Source organism: Lagopus muta, chromosome 1 (genome assembly GCF_023343835.1).
Source record: "Lagopus muta isolate bLagMut1 chromosome 1, bLagMut1 primary, whole genome shotgun sequence".
Lineage (NCBI taxonomy): Eukaryota > Metazoa > Chordata > Aves > Galliformes > Phasianidae > Lagopus > Lagopus muta.
In genome coordinates, this window is record NC_064433.1 from 114,801,617 (window position 1) to 114,822,948 (window position 21,332).

Sequence of the window (21,332 nt, forward strand, 5' to 3'; positions counted from 1 at the left end):
ACACATCTTCTCTGGCAGGTTTCAGTGTCCTTGGCTATTTCATTCTACTTTTATTTATGCTTTCAGTAGTTTTCATTAACTAGCATATGTATACTAGTAAGTATTACTGAAAATCAGTCTTCACAAAACCAGTGTTTATAGTAATAACAGCTACATCTAATAAAGGCAGACAGAGTATGACTCAAGTCACTGCGACAGGAGCTAATGTAAGACTTAGCTGAGCTGTGTTCAATCTTTTCTCCAGGCTACCAAAGATGCCTCTCACCTTTGCTAATGATTCCCCAAATGTGTGTTAATGATCTCTTTCCAGATCAAATGATCAGCCATGACTATTTCCCATTAGGTTAGTTGCTTTCTTTGTGAATAAGTTGAACTTCAAACAAAATGGAAAATAATCAGTGGTAACGATTAATCTGACTTCCACAAAAGAACTGCAAGTGTCAAGTAATAGTTACAAGAATCACATCTCTTTCATTAAAAAAAAAACACACCAAACTGGGAGCTTTCACTGTGTGCTTGGCTTTTCCAGCCTTGGAGCATGCACAGCTTTATCCCTCCCTTTTGCCTCCGCGTGTCTCAGCATGGATGCTCAGCCACAGATGAGCCACCTCTGGACAGCCATGGCAGTGAGGATCAGGTGAGGACAGGTGAAGGGCCCCTGGCACTCACACAGCCACGCTGCCAGGGCTGCACGTCCTGCAGCAGATGGATAAGGTTTTGGAGAGCATTCTGAGAGTGTGCTGCAGCCTCTCTGAAAATATTTTTCTGATGTTCAGAGCAGCGAGGCAAAGAAATGCTAATACTCATTTCAGGGTTTGACAATTTCATAAGTTTTCTGCATCTGCCAGATTTTACAGTAGCTGCTCAGGAGCTACTTACGCAGGCACTGTTTGGTCCCTGAATACCTTCCAGGCAGTGTGTTATCATGTATTTCTTTTGTATAGCCTGCTTTTTACACAGTAGGTATTCAGTAGATTCGCTGAATACAGTCAAGCTGTCATACATCAAAAAAGGGACAAATATCAAAGTACTGTTTGTATTTTCAGAGTCCTTCCAAGCTAAATAGGCTGGCTCTGGTAGCATGCAGTGACAACACTCAGTGCTCAGTCAGATTTTCCTCTTAAAATAAGTATCCTTGTACAATTACCACTGACCACAGTCAGGGCTAGCATGAGATATGATTACATCATGATGGTAATATCAGGGCACTGAGAGTACCCAATTCTGCTGCTATCTTGATTAAATACTAAAGAGCTGTTTGGGCACTGGGTGCAGGAACAAGAGGGATGCAAAATAACTTCCAACAGGTGGGAGAAAAAAACAACAGTATTCCAGGAGACTGCCCTGGCTATCAAACTTTGCACTCACCAGACTTAACCTGCTTTTCCAGCCCCAACCAGACGGTATTGCTTAAATGGACAGGTGAGTCAAATCGAAGACTTGAATCTGTGGAAAAGATACAGAAAAATTGAGGAGATCCCTGGGGATAATAATTCTCAATAAAAAGAGGCTGGTTTGGAAGACCACTTAAAAAGCAGATACTTAGAGACCGAACTACTTTTTGTTCTTTCCCACCACGTCATTATGTTAATCAAAAGAGATGTAGATGGTGTCTACCAACCTCTTACTAATATTCAGAGGCACTTAACTCCTATTTTTACCTTTGAAAATCTTCCTCCGTGATAACAAATACATCTTCTTCAGCATCTGTTCTGAGAAATGCATGCTCTGTATTAAAAAAAAAAAAAAAAAAGTAGTAATAAGCACATGGACACATTTTAACAGGAGCTCAGGATTGTCTTTTTTTCTCACAGCAACCATTGGGAATCCTAGAGGAAAATGGGTCACGTGAAAGCATTTTATAGCAAAATAGTGGGCAGACTTATTTGTAGCAGACTTTTTTTCTGGAGGGTGACTTCATGGATGTTAAGATGAACTGTGTTGTACACAAAAATTTGCCTAAAATATTCTAATTTGGAAAAAAAAAACAACCCAGCATACTGGAGGAACAATTGACCCTTTCTGTGTGGTGAGAAAAATGAGTGGGTAAAAGGAAAGCAACAAATTATTTCAATTCTGCATGACATTTTGGCCACACATTTCCTAGAATCTTGCGCTAAAAACATTCAGATTTTCCTACTGAGGCACTGTCATAAAGATTAAGAACTCAACAGATATTTAGATATTATTTATAATACAAGTAACAGCAAAACATTGATCTAGGAACAAGTTTAGGCCTTCTTTAATACCATCCCTGGTTAGCAGCATGTGAAAACCATACAGTTTTCTATTACTTTTCTTGCTGCTATTTGTTATTTCTGCACAGAAACATTTGGGAGAATCTATGATGCTCTAGAGAACTGTTGTATGGAATACAGGGAGCAGAGAAGATTTTTTAAGATCCTTATGGTCATTCCCCAAAGACAATCTGTTCTCTGCAAGCAGTAAGATAAATTTGGTAGTGAATGATGCTGACTTAGGGAAAGGGCGAAACAAAACAAACAGGCTTTAAATAAATCAGACTCTTGGACAGAAAATGAAGTAGGATTAAATTTAGAAATATTTTTGCCTCAGATATCAAGGGGAAATCCCAAATTTTCAGTGAAGTAAATTAAGATTGAGAAAATAATTTAACATTAGTTGAGAAGTGATTCATTGCAATATGTTGAATTCAATAACAAGAGTAAATGTTCTTCCTGAAAAGCTGACAGGTTGAATTTCAGGCCTTAGGTGTTATCTTTACAAGATCAGGATGACAAAACTCTTTTATTTCTAGCTACATGCATTACAAAATGAAGCCAAACACGACCCCTTCCCTCTGCTGATTCTGTTAAAAATAGATTGCAAATGCAACGCTGAAATTTTTTAATCACGTTTTTGCTAAATTGTTCCTCAGTCCTTTCTGTCTTTGCCGTCCTCTGAAGACAAATTCTGATGACCACCTATAGACCTTTTTCTCTCTCCCTTTGGCAGGCTCTGGAGCCACCAAGGGGCCGTGGAGATGGGGCAGACCTCTATCATGGTGCCAGACATGGTGCCTCAAGGCCTGGCCACATCGCTGCTACTGGCCTCAGTGGCAGCAAGTGAGGCCTTGGCTCTGCAGCTCTCACCCAGGCTCTCCTCACAGCCTATATCACAAACAGGATTGGTTTGTTCCACTCTGCATCACACTGGTATATGATCCTGAGGTTATTTTCTAGGCATAATTTAGTGCAAACAGCATGGTGTTCTGCTTTTACAAACAAACAGGAAAGAAGCAAGAGGTACCAACTGTTTAGCTTACCATCAGCTATTTTTTGGAATGAACAATGGCTAAAACTATGTACCAAGAGGACTGACATAATATAATTTACTTTATTCTGCATTGTAATATAAATTTCATGTTCTATGACTCCAACCACTGTATTTTATATCAGAATAGCTGATGATGCAAACCAGATTGCACTACTGCTGAGACCTTGCTCCCTGATCTTTCTTCCATTCATTTGGAAAAAAAAAATAAAAAAATATGGCAGTTTCCTTCCAAATTTCTCCCCCCAAAGCTTTTAAGAGATAAACATTACCCCCTTCCTTTATTGTAATGTAAACTTGAACCCATAAAGTTTTGTTAAAAGAGTATAAATCTTTCCCCTCCAGAAGTTATCTGCCATGTTTCTTCTCATCCTTCGGATGACTGCAGTAATTTTTATACTATGCTGTCGAGAGTGTAATGTTAAGTGCTTCATTAATGATGATTTGTGCCATTGAAAAGTTTAAAATGGGCAGATCCTGGCAAGGGCCTGACATTATTTATTTTTGCTCTTTGTATTAAACTCTGCGAAGAACATTTTAAGAGCAGTTTTGCATCTACTTGGAGATGCTATAAGCAATATTTCACATGCCATTGCCTCAGAGACAGCATTAATCAGGAGAACAATAATAATGGGTGCACACATCGGTAATAAATATTTGCATTTATTTGTAATAAAAGGGATACATCTCACTGTTTGATAAGAAGGAAATAAGCAGAGAGATGCTTGTCTGCATTTGCAAGTAATGATGATTCTAGAGATTTGCTGCTAGAAGAGTTAAGAAAGAATAATTGTACCTCAAGGACCCAGAGCCTGCAGAGCATGATACAGCAGGGCAGCAGGCAGAAAATGTCAGTGGGACAGGTTGGCCTCCCTGGAGTGCACTTCTTCAAAGGAAAACCACAGCATGCAGCTCACTCTGGGGATGGGGAGCAGTGAAGCAGCACAGGAGGTAGGAAAGGATGGCTGGATGTTGTGATGTGCTGGTTGGCCTGATGTGGAACCTGCCCCTGGGCATGAGGCTGTCCAGATGGGCATTGCTGGGAGAGCGGTCCAGGGCCAGAACTTACACTGAAATACAGCTGGGGTAACAAAATAGTGACAACACAAGTCAATGTCCCAGAACTCCAAGGCTTTGTTTTTTTTAATCTATTTAAATAGCAACCTTTTCTATTTTTTTTTTCTTCCCCCACAATATTACATAATATAAGAGAAAATAGAGGCCCATTTGCTGATCAAAATTCTTTCTGCTAAATACCAATGCTGGATGGTATAAACCGCACATGTGTTTGTTGCTTAACTGCAATTTTTTCGAATGTACAAAAAATACGAAGCTTACTGGAAATAAACCTGGGAGAGATGTAAGTTTTTTGACTACTTGATATGTGAACAGAGATTTTTCTGCAACTTAAATTTCATATGACCTTGATTAAGCCCCAGGCATAGGCAGTGTCAAATGCTTGGTAATCTCTGTTGTGTGTTTTAGTTCACTCTGACTACGTTTCTCTAGTGGCAGTGTAGTGCATAAGTATGTACATTACTAAACTGGGGAGTTGAGGCTGTTGTCTGTGAGCTCCAGGATGGCTTCTGTAAACACGGAATAAGATTAAGCTGCTTTTTAGGATCAAGAGAAAGGTTAAAAGTGTAGTGTCCCAAAAATCAGTTTTAGGAGCATTATTAACTATCCACACAGAAAAGAAAAAGGAAAAGTCAAAGAAAGTATTAAAAAGCCTGAATTAAATACCTTGGAGAAATAAAACTGTTAATAAGGATTTTTCAAGGCCCTCTATAATTCCTCTTGGAACTCTGAGGGAACCAGAATTACAGTACAATGTATATAAATTGTCATCAGAAAAATATTGATTTAGTTTGCATTAATTAAAACATATGATCTTTTTTGCTTGACTCAATTTTTCAGCAAATGTAGAATCAGATTCCAGCCTCGCTGCATCATTTCACAGTTCTGTCATTCATGGGTACTCCTGTACTGGAAAAATCCATCAATATACTTTATAGAGTGAGATTTTACAGAAATTGCAGTTCCCACAATAGAAATAAAAACACAAAGCCAGATGTGGCCCTCACTGATTTCAGTAGCAAGACTTTTGTTTATTTCTGTATGACTGGGAAATAAAAAAAAGCAACCAACCACAAACAGGCTAATGACAGCAGAATTATCCACTATCAGATTGCATTTCATTTTACACTTATCCAACTACCATGATTTAATTTCTTGGAGACAAGCAGAGCAGATGTGAAGATGCTGCAGTGGCTCAGGAGGCGTGGAAGCCTCAGAAGGGAAGAGGCAGGGTGAGGGCTCAGCCAGGAGGCCACTGTTGCCAGGGCCCCTTGTGATGGAGCTGTGCAGCTCCTCACTCCTCAGGCAGTGTGCAGCAGCGTGGAGTACTGCTGCTCCATGGGAGGACATGAAGGACAATAAAAGAAAGGAATGTGGTTAGTCAGCAGGAAGGAAAAAGCATTGAGAAGTAAGGATATTTTTGTGAGCAAAGGCACGTCAAGAGGAGGCATGCCCAACAAATCTCATTAATCTGATGCATTGACATTTATACCCAGGATTAGAATGACCTTGTGTCTGCAACTGCAGTTTGTCTGCAGTGTTAACAATGGCAGAACTGATGCTCAGAAAATCCCACAGTATTCATGGCAGCACAGATGTCATATATCCACTCCCAGTTAGCAGTGCAAGATATTAACAAGCTCAATGATCACTTTAAAAAGCTTTGTAAAGCCTGTATAAATCCAGTTGCCTTTTGACTAATGAAACTGTCTTGTGGATTCATTCTCCTCTCCCATCTTCTCCACCTAAATGTAGGAGTTAGCAGTCTCATTTCCATTACAGATGCTGTTGGTGCATAAAAGGAGAAGGCCTGTAGAGAAAGCACTGGATTAGACGTGCTCCCTGTGGATGCTGAAAACCCATTTCTGATAAAAATTTGAGTAGTTTTCCCTTTGCAAATCATTATGCAAAATCATGCTTCAGCTTGTTCACAGGATACAAAGTCTGCAGTGTCAAACATGTAGTGTGCTAAGAGAAGATAAAACAATGCTGGAAAAAGGCTAAAGCATAGGACCTACTCAGGAAATAACAAAATCACAAACAGAGGTAAGTGGAGCTTTCCACTCTAAGAAAGCACTGTTTTGAAATGTATCTGTAGATCAACGTAAATAATTATTCAGTATGTGCTGAATTTTGCAAGTAGTTTAGCATTCGAAACCTCTCCTTCTCTCAAATTAATACATCAAACTGCAATTTTTTAAACCTAATCTGGTTCATCTCCCACCATTAACTTAAATCTGTTTGCATATCTAAGATTGGCCGTGCTGAGGGAATCTCATTTGTTATAATCTAGTATTTTGGGGAGCTGAGTAGATAGGAAAAATCCTCATTAGGAAAATCCAGACTCATCTTGAAAAAAAGCTGAAGTAAAGGTTGAAGTGAAGTCTATAAAAGGATACAAAAAAAAAAACCCCAAACAACAACAATAACAAACCAAACAAAACAAGAGGTGTATCCCAAAGCAGGGAAACATTACAGTGAAATTTAATTCCTTACTTGTACCATACACTCAGCTATAAGTAATTAGTCCTTGCATGCAAAATTTCATCAGTTCCCCCCCCTCAAAGGCTAAATAAACATACTGATACTTGTGTGCCTCTCTCACAGCCCTACATACACTATGGACCACAAGTAAATACCCTGAAAAGGAAAGAAAATGCATAGTCTCAAATTTAATTTTTCCTGGTTTTTACTTTGGGAAGAACACTGAAAAATATTTCTTTAGGGGGTTTCAAAAATATTTTTTCCCTTCCTTTTTTTTTTTTTTCATGAATAAAATTCTTTCATTTTCACGAAACTATGACAAGCAGAAGCTGGAGTTTTGTCTGCTTTGCTGTGGTTGGCACAGGACAGCATGAACAGCAAAACAAGCCCTTTATTTTGTAGAGCTGCTATGAAGAAATAACCATTTCCTCCTGAAACTAGTCTGAAACTGCTGCACATTTGCAAATCCCATGATCCAGAAGATGTCGACAGCTCATTATATTGTGCAGCCTCCAAATCTAGGTCAGGACGCGTTGAATAAAGCTGTTCTATCAGATCTGCTTCTGTTACTCTGATGGAAAATGGAAGGAAAGACCAAATGACACTGGTGAGGTACTATTTTAAACACCACTGAGGGCTCAAAAACACAGAACTAAGGGGGCTTTTTAGCATCTACATTTTTTTGCAGTTGACACATGTTGATGAAACATTGCTTTAAAATTTTGCTCTGCAGTCCAGAACCTGGCTAGCTCCACTGGTCCTTAAACTAAGAAGGCTGACTGCTGGAAGGGTCACTGCCACACTGATGCTTGTATGAAAGTGACAGACAATACAGATTTTGGCTTATAGCAAAAATTGGGCAAAGTAACATCATGCCTGCAAAGGACAGTCTGCAGAAGACTGTCCTTTGTCACCATCCTGCAGAAATCATGTATCAGTCTTAAAAATATGAAGGTTTTCTTGTCCATACCAACAACTGGAACATTATCCCAGAGACTCTCTGCCCTGGAAACATGATAGAAGAGCAAGCAGCAAATGGGTAAAGTAACAAAAACCTGGGAAGTGGTAATGAAAACAAAGGTAGAAGTGTCATTCTTATCAGAGAGAAAGAACTTGGAGAAAGGTACTAAAGTGTGACACAGCTCTAAAGGCTGACAAATGCATATACATATTGTGGAAAGGAAAAACTTTGGGAGCCAACCTTTATCTTCTGAAGTCCTTTAGAGGGGACGAAGAAAGAAAGTTCCGTGCTGCAGTGTGATCTAATCTGGATATCTATTGTTTTTAAAGAGAAGTTATGTCTTAATTTTTATTTCCAGGGAAAGCAGGGGAAGTCATTATTTCCTAGCACATCCATGAACTCTGGGTTTGCCAAAATCAGGGACAACTTTGCTGGATGAACTCAGATATTTTCAGTCACACATTAAAGAAAGGAAGGAAATTTATTAATGGATTTATTTCTCCCAGAGTCTTGACTTGGTCAGTATTAATTCAATGCTTTGTAGCAGTTTGATTAAAAATGCCATGTACTCTTTGGATCAAACTCATTTGTCCTTTCAAATACAGTGTTTTTCTTATGAAAAATGCATCTGCAAAATTTGAGTACTTTTCCATACTTCATCAAGCGTGTCAACTTGCTACACCTATGAAATGACCACACGTCTACTTCATTGTTTCAGTTTGAATCAGGACTGCTTTTCTATCTCCAATTACTGCGCCTCACATCAGCAAACAGTCTTGGAGGACATGAAATATATTCTTTCAGGAAGGTGAATGGCAGATGCTCTCCTGGTGTGTATAAAGGCTCCTTCAGCTACTAATGGTCATTTAATCCATGAAGACAGAGTAACGCTGTCTGGCATAATCTCCTCAAATATGCCAGTGGTATGTTTGTCAGGTGCTCAGTGTCAACTGTTTCAGCCCCGCTATTTGTGTTACTTGCTAGTTTAGAAAATGTGCTGGCAGCAAGTCCTTGCAGGAATATCCAAGCCATGGGGCTAGAAGGTGCACTTCCCACTTCCTAGCTCCAGTTGCCCACCGTAGCTTCAGTTGGTCTTTGTGCCAGGGCGCAAAGAAGGAGGGAGAGAGATCTGGACCCACCGCTGATGGTTGAAGTATGGTGTACTTCAACACTGACCAGGGCTGGAAAACTTAGGAGACAAGGTTATAGCATATACTATGCCATTGAGGCTGCCTGTCCAGAAGGTTGGGCAGAGCCCCTGAGCTGGTAGGATGGGCAAAGGGTGACACTTGGGCAAGAAGGTTTGTCTTTATGCAAAAATATTTCTCCTGAGATTCCCGCATGTAATTCTGCATTGTTTCTGTCTGGCAAAAACAAAGCTCTCTGCCTTTCAGAAGTCACAGAAGTCTTACATCAAATAAACTCTATTTGTCTACATGTGAATATACATTAAGCATTCTCATACACTCTGCTTTAAATACAAATTAAACAGACGATGTATGAGAAGTCACAACTTACTGTTCATGTGTACAAGAATATTGTACCCTTTTCTTCATGTTAATCACAAATTTAAGGAAGAACAAAACAAGGAATCCTTGCCCGATTTACTAAAATAAACCCTATTTTTTCCACTCAAAAAAAGATGTCTGCCTTCTCAGGTGTAAGGCCTCATTTCAAGGGCTTTATTTTTAATGAAGAGAAAGAGCTTCAAGGTTACCCTTGAAAAAACATGTAGTAGTTTATAATCATACTAGACAGACAGCTTTATTAAATAATTTTTTCCCTTCACAGATTTCTCAGGCTTATTAGACTGTATGTGTGAGCACTGCAGCACATACAAAAGCAGTTTCATTCTAGACACAGAAAAAGAATGCATGTAATCATACAGACATTTGTACTGACTCATGAACATGCACCTATACTCACATGCACTGCCAAATACCCTTAAGCATCTGTACTTTGACATTCTGGTGTGCACACAGCTACGGAAGTATCTGTGTGTATCATTTTGCCCATCTATATTTCTTTTTATGAATGATAAATAATTAGTGGTGTAGCTATAAAGCTTATGTATTTCTAGTCAATGACACCTTCAAGGTTCCTCTGCTGCCTACTGCTTGACCTTGGTTTAAAAGCACACAGAATAGAAACCTTGAAACCAAGATCAGCAAGATTCATTTTGACAAAAAACAGATACAGCACAATAGAGAAAAATACACATTTAATTTTATTTTTTTATTTTTTTTATTTTTATAACACCTTCCCTACTACCAGCTCTTTAAAAAATCCTAAGGTACAGATTGTCCTTCACACAAGTAGCATACATTTTAATCCTTCAGTTACATTTGGATTGGTTAACATTGTTAACTACAGTAACTACAGCAGTCTATGTTATTCAGACAAGGTAGTGGGAGAACACACACATTCATACCTGCAGAGATAACAAAGCAAAGGCTATTGCCTTAGGACAAGTCTTCTTGTTGAAAGATTCCTGACATCATAAAAATAAGATAATCCTTTCATTTCGTAATATTTGATCTGGGAAGTTATGGGGCTGCAATATATTCAGATGATACAGAGAGTTGAGTGATTTGACCTTAAAGACAATGATTTTGTCCTATGTTACTTTTCGATTTTATGTTCAGTATTAAGCCAACTAAGCTTAGGGCTTAATGCATCTCTAACTTATTTTCTGAAAGAGAATGAAAACATCTTTGCAAAGTGAGAGACAGAATTTGAGATCATGTCACATAACACAGGTATAGGTCAGTGTCTGGCTCTCTAGCTGCACTTGTCCACTGAAGAGGAGTCCATCTCAAGGCTTCCCACACAAGATGACTGTCCTTGCATTATTCAGGGCTTTAATGGGAAGAAAATAGAAAACCCTGCTGATATTGGCTGTCAATGTCACAAACATGAAAATGGTACTTAAGTAAATAAAAAGAGGCAGGTTGTTCATATAAGGCTGCCTGGGTTACTTATGTTGCTCATTACCAAGGAAGTGTGGTTGCTCATAACCGAGGAAGCCAGAGCATAAAAACAAAGAACGCAGAACAGTGCTTATGAGGTTATGTTGGACAGAGACAACATGTGAAAGAATTAATGGCAAAAAGGACTAATAGTATATTTGGATGAAGAAAGGGGACATACTAAAAGAAGAGAAAATAGTACCTATGATGGCCTCTGTACAGGAATGATGGCCTTCTTGTACAATACAGGAAGACAGCGTACATATCCCAAGTCTGTACTTCATTACAATATGAAGAGATGGTTTGTGAAAACCATGGAATCATAGAATCGTTTGAGTAGAAATGGACCTTTAAAGGCTGGTCCTACCTCCCTGCAACAAACCTGGGCACTTACAGCTAGATGAGAGTGCTCAGAGCCCCATCCAGCCTGACCTTGACTGTCTGCAGGGGTGGAACATAAACAGGAAGATCCTCAATGCATTTCTAATGATTTGAGTAATTAAAAAATCTTAATGCAAGCATGTAATTTCTGGAGGCACATAAAAACTAAGTGCATTCCACGAATGGTTGAAGAGCCATCGTAATAATAGCTGTTGATCCTACAGAGTAAAAAATGACAACAAAGATTAAAAATGGAGTGGAGTGGATCACTCTGACAGTTGAACTTGATTTTCTACCTTAATGCAAGAGATTCCTTGCAGCAGGAAAAGCTATTCTTTCCTTTCACATGGACAAGCACTACAGAGTCTGTTAATTCAAGACAACCTTTCCCAGTTTGTGGACACAAACACTTTACAGTGCACATGCACAGCCTTTTATAAATTTCATACATGCAGATGGTTAAAGCATTTCTGAACTTGATCCCTTCTGTGAATTACATTGGGACAGCAAATACAGGCTTCCAGAAGTGTGTTCATCACACATTAAATATCACACTATTCTCTTTTCTGCAACAGATATCTTCATGGACCTCAAGTCACTAACATAGTCTCTCTCTAAACACTTCCTCAGCTTTTCTGTTTATCCAATTCAGTGCCAACCCAATGACAGTCCTACCCCCCTGTATTCCAGCACAGTATTTGAACATGCAGGAATTGCCTGATGTACTTCCTTCTTGTGTTTTCAGGCATTGCAACGTCATGGTTGGTCTTTCAGTTCAGCACAAAGCACCTTTCTATTTTTGCCTTTTTATAGGAAAACAGTAGCTTTAATTCTCTATTTTCTTAGGGATAACTCTCCTCATGTAGCCACTGAGCACCATATTTCATACCTATGAGTACATTTTTCATACCTATTTTTCATCTTTATTTCCATTACTACACACATCCACAACATAAATTACATCTATTTCTGAAGCTCAAACAAGTTTGATTGTAAATTAAGCAAAATTTAGAGAAAAAAATGTGCTTAACTTATTCTAGAAATATGGCTACTTCTGGCTGAATAGGAAGCTTGCCTGCTATACTATTACACATTGCTTTTTAAAAAGATACATTTTCTTCTTTTTAAATTGAAAACTTTTGTAGAGAAAAATACAGTAGAAAATAGAGATCTTTAAGCACAAAATGTCTGGTAATAACAGGAGCAGTGAGAGGAGAAACAAGATGGATAAGAGAATAAAGACAGTGAAGGAAAGGCACAGGCTCTTGGAAATCTGCGCATGAGCTCGGGAGTGTGCTGTTGAGTCTGAAGCATAAGCTGTTTTGAATGTAATTTTATCCATTACAACCAAATACAAGGGTGAAAGCAAGCAGAGATGGAAGACATTTCTGTGAATTATTATTCTTACTATTTCTCACTTCTATTTCTTTTGATTCTTAAGCACTTCAAATGTAATTAACTTTTCATTAAGACCATTTTGTCTGTAAAACTGTAAATGCCTTACATTGTGTTCTTGAAGGCAAAATAGGCTTCTAACATGAGATGTGAATAAGAGAAGCCTGATGTCTTTTCATCAGAGCAGCCTAAGAAACGGCGCATTGCAGACGTTAGCTATGATAGTGCAGTTAAAGTCAACAGATTACAGGAAAAGAATGGTCACATCCACAACCTCTCTGGGCAACCTGTTCCACTGTCTCACTACCCTCACGGTAATGAGTTTCTTCCTAATATCTAGTCTAAATATACCTTCTTTCAGTTTAAAACCATTTCCCCTCGTCCTGTTGCTACGTGCTCATATATAAAAAAGTTCCTCCCCAGCTTTCTTGTCAGCCCCCTTCAGGTACTGGAAGGCTGTTGTAAGATCCCCCCAGAACCTTCTCTTCTCAAGTCTCCATTATCTTTTTGTGTTGGGGCCCCCAGACTGGATGCAGTACTCCAGGTGGTGTCTCATGAGAGCAGAGTACAGAGGCAGAATCACCTCCCTTGACCTGCTGGTCACCCTTCTCTTGATGCAACTCAGGGTATGGTTGGCCTTCTGGGTTGTAAGTGCACATTTCTGGCTCACATTGAATCATTCATCAAGAGACACCCCCAAATACTTCTCCTCAGAGCTGCTCTTGAGCCATTCTCTGTTCAAACTATATATGTGCTTGGGATTGCCCCGACCCAGATGCAGGACCTTGCACTTGGCCTCGCTGAACTTCAAGGAAGTTGAAGATTGGCCTGGGCCCACCTCTCAAGCCTATCCAATTCCCTCTGGATAGCATCCCTTCACTCTTGTGTGCCAACTGCACCACTAAGTTTGGTGTCATCTGCAAACTTGCTGAGGGTTCATTTGACCACACTGTCCATGTAACCTACAAAGATGTTAAATAACACCAGTCCCAGCACCAATCCCTGAGGAATGCCACTCATCACCTGTCTCCGCTTGGACACTGAGACATTGACTGCAACTCTATGAATGTAACCATCCGGCCAATTCCTTATCCAGTGAGTGGTCCATCCATCAAGTCCATTTTTCTCCAATTTGGCAACCAGGATGTCACGTGAGACGGTGTCAAATGCTTTGCACAAGTCCAGGTAGATGATGTCAGTCGCTCTTCCTTTATCCACTGATGCTTTAACTCCATCATAAAGGGCCACCAAGTTTGTCAGGCATGACTTGCCCTTGGTGAAGCCACATTGGTTACCACCATTCACCTTGTCTTTATTTTCCAGTACCTCAGTATGGCCTTCAGGAAAGAATCTGCTCCATGATCTTGCCAGGAACAGAGAAGAGACTGACTGAGCTGTAATTCCCTGGATCTTCTTTTTGCCTTTCTTAAAAATGAGGGTTATGTTTTCCCTTCTCCCATCAGTGGAAATTTCACCAGGCTGCCATGTCGCTCAGAATCCAGGGATGGATCTCATCGGGTCCCATGAACTTGTGCACCTTCAGTTTCTTTAGATGGTCTCAAAACTGATTTTCACTTACAGTAGGCTGGTCTACCTTCTCTGAGTTCTTACCTTTGCTTTCTGTAGCTTGGATGGTGTGCCTAGAGCCCCAGCCGGTGAAGACTGAGGCAAAGAAGTCACTGAGCACCTCAGCTTTCTCCCATATTCCTCATGATAGAGTCTCTGGTTTCCTTCTGGAGAAGGCCCACATCTTTGCTTCCATCTGGTCTTTCTAGATATTTGGGATTTTATGAAGTTATTACATTAACTGGTTTTGCAGAACTGTAGGCTTGGCAAAATCTTTGCTTTATATTTCAGCTTTAGAATGCTTCTATAATCTGCTTAATCATACACAGAAGTTTCCCCTTGGAAGCTGCTTATGTTGTTTTAAAAGAACTATTCATGAGTGGGGCAAGTGTTAACTTCTGTTCTTTTGAAGTAGTATATCTCAGGGAATCTGTTTCAACTATGAATTAACCTGCAGGTTACTTGCAGGTAAGTGCAGCACACTGATAACTCTATAAATTAAGAAAAGTTCATAAATAAAAACTAACTTTTTCTATACACCAAAATGTGAACTTGTCACACAGGAATAAGAAATGGAATTCAAAATACTGAAATAAATATGAAACTCCATCTTATTAGATTTCTATATCAATTTAGAACATAGAAGAACATTCTGAACATTCTGAAAAGTCATGATTCAAGAGGAAAAAAAACAATACCTCTGATTTTCTGAGTTACAGCTGACTGTCACTTATTGATATCTTCTTGATTATAGTTTGGTGTCAGGTTGTTTTTCTTTTTTAAATGAGGAACTGCATTAAGTCTCATGTCATTGGAATGAAATAAAAATAAGACTGTAGCTTTGGCCTGGTTCCAGATCTTAAGCCCGAATTTGAATTTTTGATTTATGATTTTATGATTTTTCTGATAAATAACATATTTGAACTACAGTTTAGACATTAATTACCATTGACTTTGTGTCCAAAAGAACACAGTTTATGTAACAGTGGAAAATATGGAGAATCCTGCTGAATTAAGCCATTAGATTTCAAATATTAGGGAATTTTAAACAATTGAACAACTGGAATTTATACTTCTCAGTAAATATGTAGATACAGTCTTGGTTATACCTCTTTACTGATAGTGCAACAGTGATGAAACTGTTATGTCAGCTGAGTTGGAAACTGCAAGTAAACTATGAACCCTGGCTTGTAGAGGTATTTGTGCTGGTCCTTGCCAGGCATCTCCTGGACACCTAAGTTGTGCTATGGAGCTCCTGCTCTGCTTCAGAGCTTAATTAGTTGTATCTCCAGTAAGCCTAGAAGAGCTTTACTACACTGTAAGACATGTCTCTGAAAAACTCCAGCCATGAAGCGCTAGCAATTCAGTTGCCAAATAAGTTGTTTATAATAATGGCCTGAGACAGGGCCAACATACAGAGCTTCAGAGCTCAGGCAATAGCTTCTATTGCGTGTGCTTACCTTCAACTAGCTAATAAAGGGACTTGAGATATGAGAATCTGTAGTTAATGGTAGCATTACATTTCTTCCATATTTGTACAATAATCGTAAGTCACTTTAGGCAGTCCATTTTCAGGAGATGACTGCCTTACTCCACGAACTGAAATCTCTATTCCTTCAGCCTTGTGACTCATACTGCACTTTTAGTCATATTTTAGCCTTCAGGACTGCGCTCTATGTCATATCTTATTGCTTAATGCATGTTCTCACAGCATCACACCACCAGACAAACCTCAGTGATTTTTTTTTAAGAAAAGCACATTCACACGCCTGATTGTTAAAAAGAATTTCCCTTAAATATGAATGTTTAATATCATTGTTCCCCTTTAAAATGCTTCATGCATGTCCTTAACATGTTTTTGACAAAAATAATATGTATATGTGAGGTTAAATCATGGTATTTGCCATCTATAAATGCCTGTTTACTGTGTTTTTGTATGGCTGGATTTAATAGGTTCTTTTTTTTTTTTCCAAATCAATTGCACTATGAAAAACAATAGATTTGGGGATCTTTCAGGAATGCCTTTAGTGTCTTGAAGTTCAAGACAACTTACCTTCCTTCTATATATTTTGTATGGATTCTAGTGACATAACAGTAATTTGGAGAATGTGTGGAGAAGCCACACACTGCCTCCTACCTTGAGATTGCTTGCTCCGGCTCTGGCTGGGCTGGCTCCGAGGCAGCTGCTCTCGGTGAGTGAGTCATGATGGAAACAGAACTGCACGGTAATGCCAGAGGGGAACGGCAGCAGACCTGTGCCAGGACACTGAAGCCGCGCAAGGGCCGTGGCGCTCTGCGGAGGACTGCCTCTGAGCACAGGGACAACCCACTGTCAGAAGGGGCCCTCGGTGCCAGAGAGACGCAATTCGTGAACCAGAGGGAGGGAGATGATACAGCTGGCCACCAGTTACCAGCTTTCATTTCACATCGCAGCTGCTGAAGTGCTTTTGAGGACTGTGGGTGCCTGCAGGCAACGGAAAATGGGGAAATCATGGAAACACAGGCTGGATGTTGTGTTGAGGGACATGGTTTAGTGGGAGCTATTGGGAATAGGTGAATGGTTGGACTGGATGATATTTTAGGTCTTTTCCAACCTTGGTGATTCTATGATTCTATGATTCTATGATTCACTCTACAAGGTTTTTAAGCATAGCTGTAGCATACCCAGAGCAAGACTTCTAGCAGCAGAAATTGTTTGTTTGGTTTCAGACAGACCTCCAGCTTAGTAGTCTAAAGAGCTACTTACTAAATGGAAATTTCATTCTTTCTGTTCCACACTCCAGTGAATCAGGTAAGAAGAAAATGCTCACTTTAAGCATGTACTTAACATTCTTTGATGGACCGGGACCATGACAGGAGTTCTTGATCTTCAGCAGACAATTAGTGCATAAAGAAAAGGCTGAGGGAACTGGGCTTGTTTAGCTTGGAGAAGGCTCTGGGGAGGCCTCATTGTGGCCTTCCAGTACTTGAAGCACATAAACAGGAGGGGTAACGAGTGTTTACATGCATTGATAGTGGTAGTACAAGGGGGGGTGGTTTCACACTAATACAAAGGAGTCACATTGCCCAAGGAGGTTGTGGATGCTCCATCCCTGGAGGCATTCAAGGCCAGGCAGGATGTGGCTCTGGGCAGCCTGGTCTGGTGGTTGGCAGTCCTGCACATAGCAGGGAGGTTGAAACTAGATGATCTTTGAGGACCTTTTCAAGCCAGGCCATTCTATGATTCTTTGATCTCGAGGGAGGTGGGAGGCAAATGGATGAGGCCAGGCTCTTCTTGATGGTGTGTAGCAAAAGCACAAGGAGTAATGGCCTAAATCTTGTACATAGGAAGTTCCATACTAACACACAGGAGAACTTCTTTATGGTAAGGGTGATGGAGCACTGGAACAGGCTGTCCGGAGAGGTTGTGGAGTCTCCTTCTATGGAGATATTCAAGACCCATCTGGACAGCTAGCTGTGCCACCTGTTGCAGGGTTCCTGCTTAGCACAGGGATTGGACTCAGTGATGTTTCGAGGTCTTTTCCAGCCCCTGTGTTTCCATGATTTCCCCATTTTCCGTTGCCTGCAGGCACCCACAGTCCTCAAAAGCACTTCAGCAGCCGCGATGTGAAATGAAAGCTGGTAACTGGTGGCCAGCTGTATCATCTCCCTCCCTCTGGTTCACGAATTGCGTCTCTCTGGCACCGAGGGCCCCTTCTGACAGAGTGGGTTGTCCCTGTGCTCAGAGGCAGTCCTTCTCCGCAGAGCGCCATGGCCCTTGCACAGTTTCAGTGTCCTGGCGCAGGTCTGCTGCCGTTCCCCTCTGGCATTACCGTGCAGTTCTGTTTCCATCATGACTCACTCACCGAGAGCAGCTGCCTCGGAGCCAGCCCAGCCAGAGCCGGAGCAAGCAATCTCAAGGTAGGAGGCGGTGTGTGGCTTCCTCCACCAGGGAAACACCGAGACAACAGAGCTGCGTGCCATCAGGTAGAGAGAGTCAGACAGATTCATGTGCAGTCTGCATTGAATGCACAGTCTGGAGCCAGACAGCCCCAACTCCCCCACTGATGTATCCAGTAGTATAAGCAGTAACCAGAAATGAAAAATTGCCATGAGAAAGACTAGCAAGAGGGGGAAGCCTGCCTGCAAGCCTGAGGTGCCACTGCAGAGCCCTTGCAGACTCAACAAGTCCTCAGAGAACTGGTGGATGAAGTTGCCAAGCTGCTCTGCATCGTATTTCAGAGGTCATGGAAGTGTATTGAAGTTCCCCCTGACTGGAAAAGGGGAAATATAACCCCCATTTTCAAGAAAGCAAAAAAAGAAGATCCAGGGAACCACAGGCCAGACAGCCTCGTCTCTGTGCCTGGCAAGACCATGGAGCAGATCCTCCTGAAGGCCATACTAAGGCACATGGAAAATAAAGACAAGGTGATTGGTGGTAACCAATAGGGCTTCACCAAGGGTAACTCCCCTTCTATCCATTATTCCTTCTTCTCCAACCTGTGGTTCCTCCTTCATGTTGAGATTTCAAGGTGCTCTATTCTACATCCCAAGCAATGATTGGGGTGAAGAAAGGTGGTCAAAGGTGCCTTTAGAGCCTTTCCCCAGCCCCTTGCAGGGGCCCACAGCTATGAGGCTAGTCACCTCCTGTGACAGCACAGGGAAGGGCTAGAGTTCCCCAGCCCATGGGTCTCTGGTCCTTCCATGTCTGGGAGACAGCAGTCTTTCACCGCATAACCCAGCACTACCTCATCTCTGTAAGATTCATATGGGACTTTGGAAATGTCACAAACAACAAGTAAAACAGCTGTTGTGGAAGGGGAGGTGATGTGCAGTGGTGAAACATCAGCACCTTCAGCATTGGCCATCACCTGCTGCCAGCGTGGCATGCAGGCATGTACACAGCAGGGGCAAGGATGAGTGAAGCGAAAGAGAAAGAATGAGAATGAGAGGGGTGAAAGAGAGCGTGAGCATCAGGCAGAGATGATCTGGAAGGGTGCTGCTAGAGAGGCAGCTGGCCTCAACCTGCTGCACACAGAAAGGCCAAGGAAGAAGGAGGCACAGAGAAATGACAGGGGGGCAGGCAAGAATAGAATGCGTCATCTGATGTGGAGAGAGATGGGCGCTGCAGGACTTGCTCTTCGTCTGCAAATGCAAGGAAATGGAAACATACCATGAAAGAGGGTGCAAAAAATAAGTAAGCAGCCAGATAAAGAAATACACATGACACAAGCAGAGTTGGAAGTAGAAATATAAGCGAACGGGAGTGAGAGGACTCATGTTAAACCACCTGGCTAGGCTGAAGGGAATTCTCCAAGATTTCAGAGAGAAACAGACTTGTACCTCTAAGTCAAAACACAGGAAGAGCTCTGAGTGTGAACAACAAAGTAACCTGCTTTGGCAAGGCATGTGTTCGGAAGACATTCTGCAGGAGACACAACATACCCACAGCAGGGGTTTTGGCATCCTGTGGAAATGCCCATCTGCATGCAGACACAAGTTCTGCTGTGGGAAGTATGCTCCCCTTGCAGACCAGTTCATGGTCATGCCATGGGCAAAGACGAGAGCGCTGCGTGTAGCCTGAGCTCTCGTGCTGTCCAGCTCCATCTGTGAGGGGAGAAATGCCTTGAGACACTCGCTCAGCAGCCCCCAGTGCCCTGCGGTGCACCTGGGCTCCCAGGGCAGGAGCTGCTGTGAAAATAAGGCAGAAGAATGCCAAGATGGAAACCCATAGCACTTTACCTTCTTGCACCTGGAAATCCTCCCTCTCTGGCCTCTGCACAGCCTGGACGCAAACACGGTGAGTGTGTCCAGGACTGTGTGGAAGTTGCTGTCAGCAGCATGGCTGACAAGAGAGATCATTCCCTGCACAAAAGAACGAGGGGCAGTTGGCGCAGGCCTGAACCCATCAGCGCGGCCAGCCACAGTGGCCAGGCTGGTCCTCACTTGAGGGAAGCAGCAGCGGGGAGGAGATGGAAAGGCCTGGAGCAGGGCCAGGAGAAGCCCTCTGCCCCAGGGACAGAGCGGGGATGCTGGCAGAATCTGGGAGGAGAGCTCACCTGGGCCTCAGATGGCTCCTCTGCATTTGCCCCCTCCAGGTGCTGCAGCAGCTTCTCTTGCACATGGAGGACTTCCTTACAAGCTCCCAGAACGGTCCCCAGAGCCTTGTACAGGAAGGTCTGCGTGGGAAGGGAAGGAATAAGCTGGGATGTGGCAGCAGCCTGACCTGCTGGCAGAGGGACAAGTGGGAAGGACCCACGCTCCCTGGGAGTCGCTGAGAGCAGCTGAAGGGCTGAGCTGTAGCCAGCCCCCAAGCAGTTTGCAGGCAAAGGTCCCCTGGGGAACGCAGGCCGTGGAAGCAGTGTGAGCAGTCTGTGTGGGCAGGGCAACAGCCTCAGCCCCAGCCCCAGTTGGGGAGACTGGGGGAGACCTACCTTTTCTCCAGAGCTGCTGGCAGAGCTGCTCAGCTGCCGGCTCAGCTCGCAGCTCAGGGCCATGGTCCAGGCCTCGTCCTCCATGATGTCCAGTGATGCCCTCACAAACTGTTGGAGAACAGGAAAAGCCAATGTTCCTTTGCCCTTTGCCTCTTCCCACATTCCCAAGTCGCTGCAGCCTTCTGGGGAGAGGTGCCTCAAACAACAGTCCCTCTGCCAGTTCCCCCCAGCATTCCCTCCCTGGCTTGTATGGGCATGGGACTCCCTGAGGCAGGCAAGCACTTCTCTGCACCACGCCTCCCAACAATGCTGTACCTTTAGCAGACGGTGCTCCCACTGTGCACAGTCCTGTAAGCTCTCATCCTTGATGAAGTGCAGAATGGCCCTCCTCACCTGCCAGCGGTCAATTGTGGATTTGATTTTTTATCTTTTTTTTTGCCCTTTTGGCATGCACAGAGACAACAAGAGCAGAGGAGAAGCCTTGGCCCCTGGTGGAGGCCAGGCCTTAGCACCAGGCTGTGCACTTTCCATGTACAGCACAGGCTCGCACAGCCTCACCAGCCTCTGCCCCAAGGGAAAGGGTCTCCCTACCACCCCAACAGCTCTTTCCTTTCCCAAATCAGCTCATCTGGGTCCTGGGATCACTGCACACACACTGCACAGCCTCCACAACCTGCAGCAGCTTCTCTGTCATTGCGGGCTCTGCAACAGATTCACAGAAGCATGAATGGAGGCACAATTTAGATGGCAAAAGGAATCCCTGGAAGTCCCAACCCGTGGTACTGACCATCAGAG

The 21,332-nt window shown here is 42.4% G+C and overlaps 1 protein-coding gene across 1 annotated transcript in view; it reads right to left on the bottom strand.

Annotated features, from left to right (window-relative positions):
* LOC125686137 (maestro heat-like repeat-containing protein family member 1) overlaps nucleotides 1–20,790 on the bottom strand; it is a 33,422-nt gene extending 12,632 nt beyond the window's left edge. The window contains exons 1-4 of the mRNA XM_048929827.1: nucleotides 20,538–20,790; nucleotides 20,163–20,282; nucleotides 1,662–1,728; nucleotides 1,369–1,446 (exon numbers count right to left, since the gene is read on the bottom strand). Of these exons, the coding sequence (XP_048785784.1) occupies nucleotides 1,369–1,446; nucleotides 1,662–1,728; nucleotides 20,163–20,282; nucleotides 20,538–20,699 (427 nt within the window). The 5' untranslated portion in view covers nucleotides 20,700–20,790. The remainder of the gene's footprint in view (nucleotides 1–1,368; nucleotides 1,447–1,661; nucleotides 1,729–20,162; nucleotides 20,283–20,537) is intronic.
* Nucleotides 20,791–21,332: the final 542 nt, after the last annotated feature.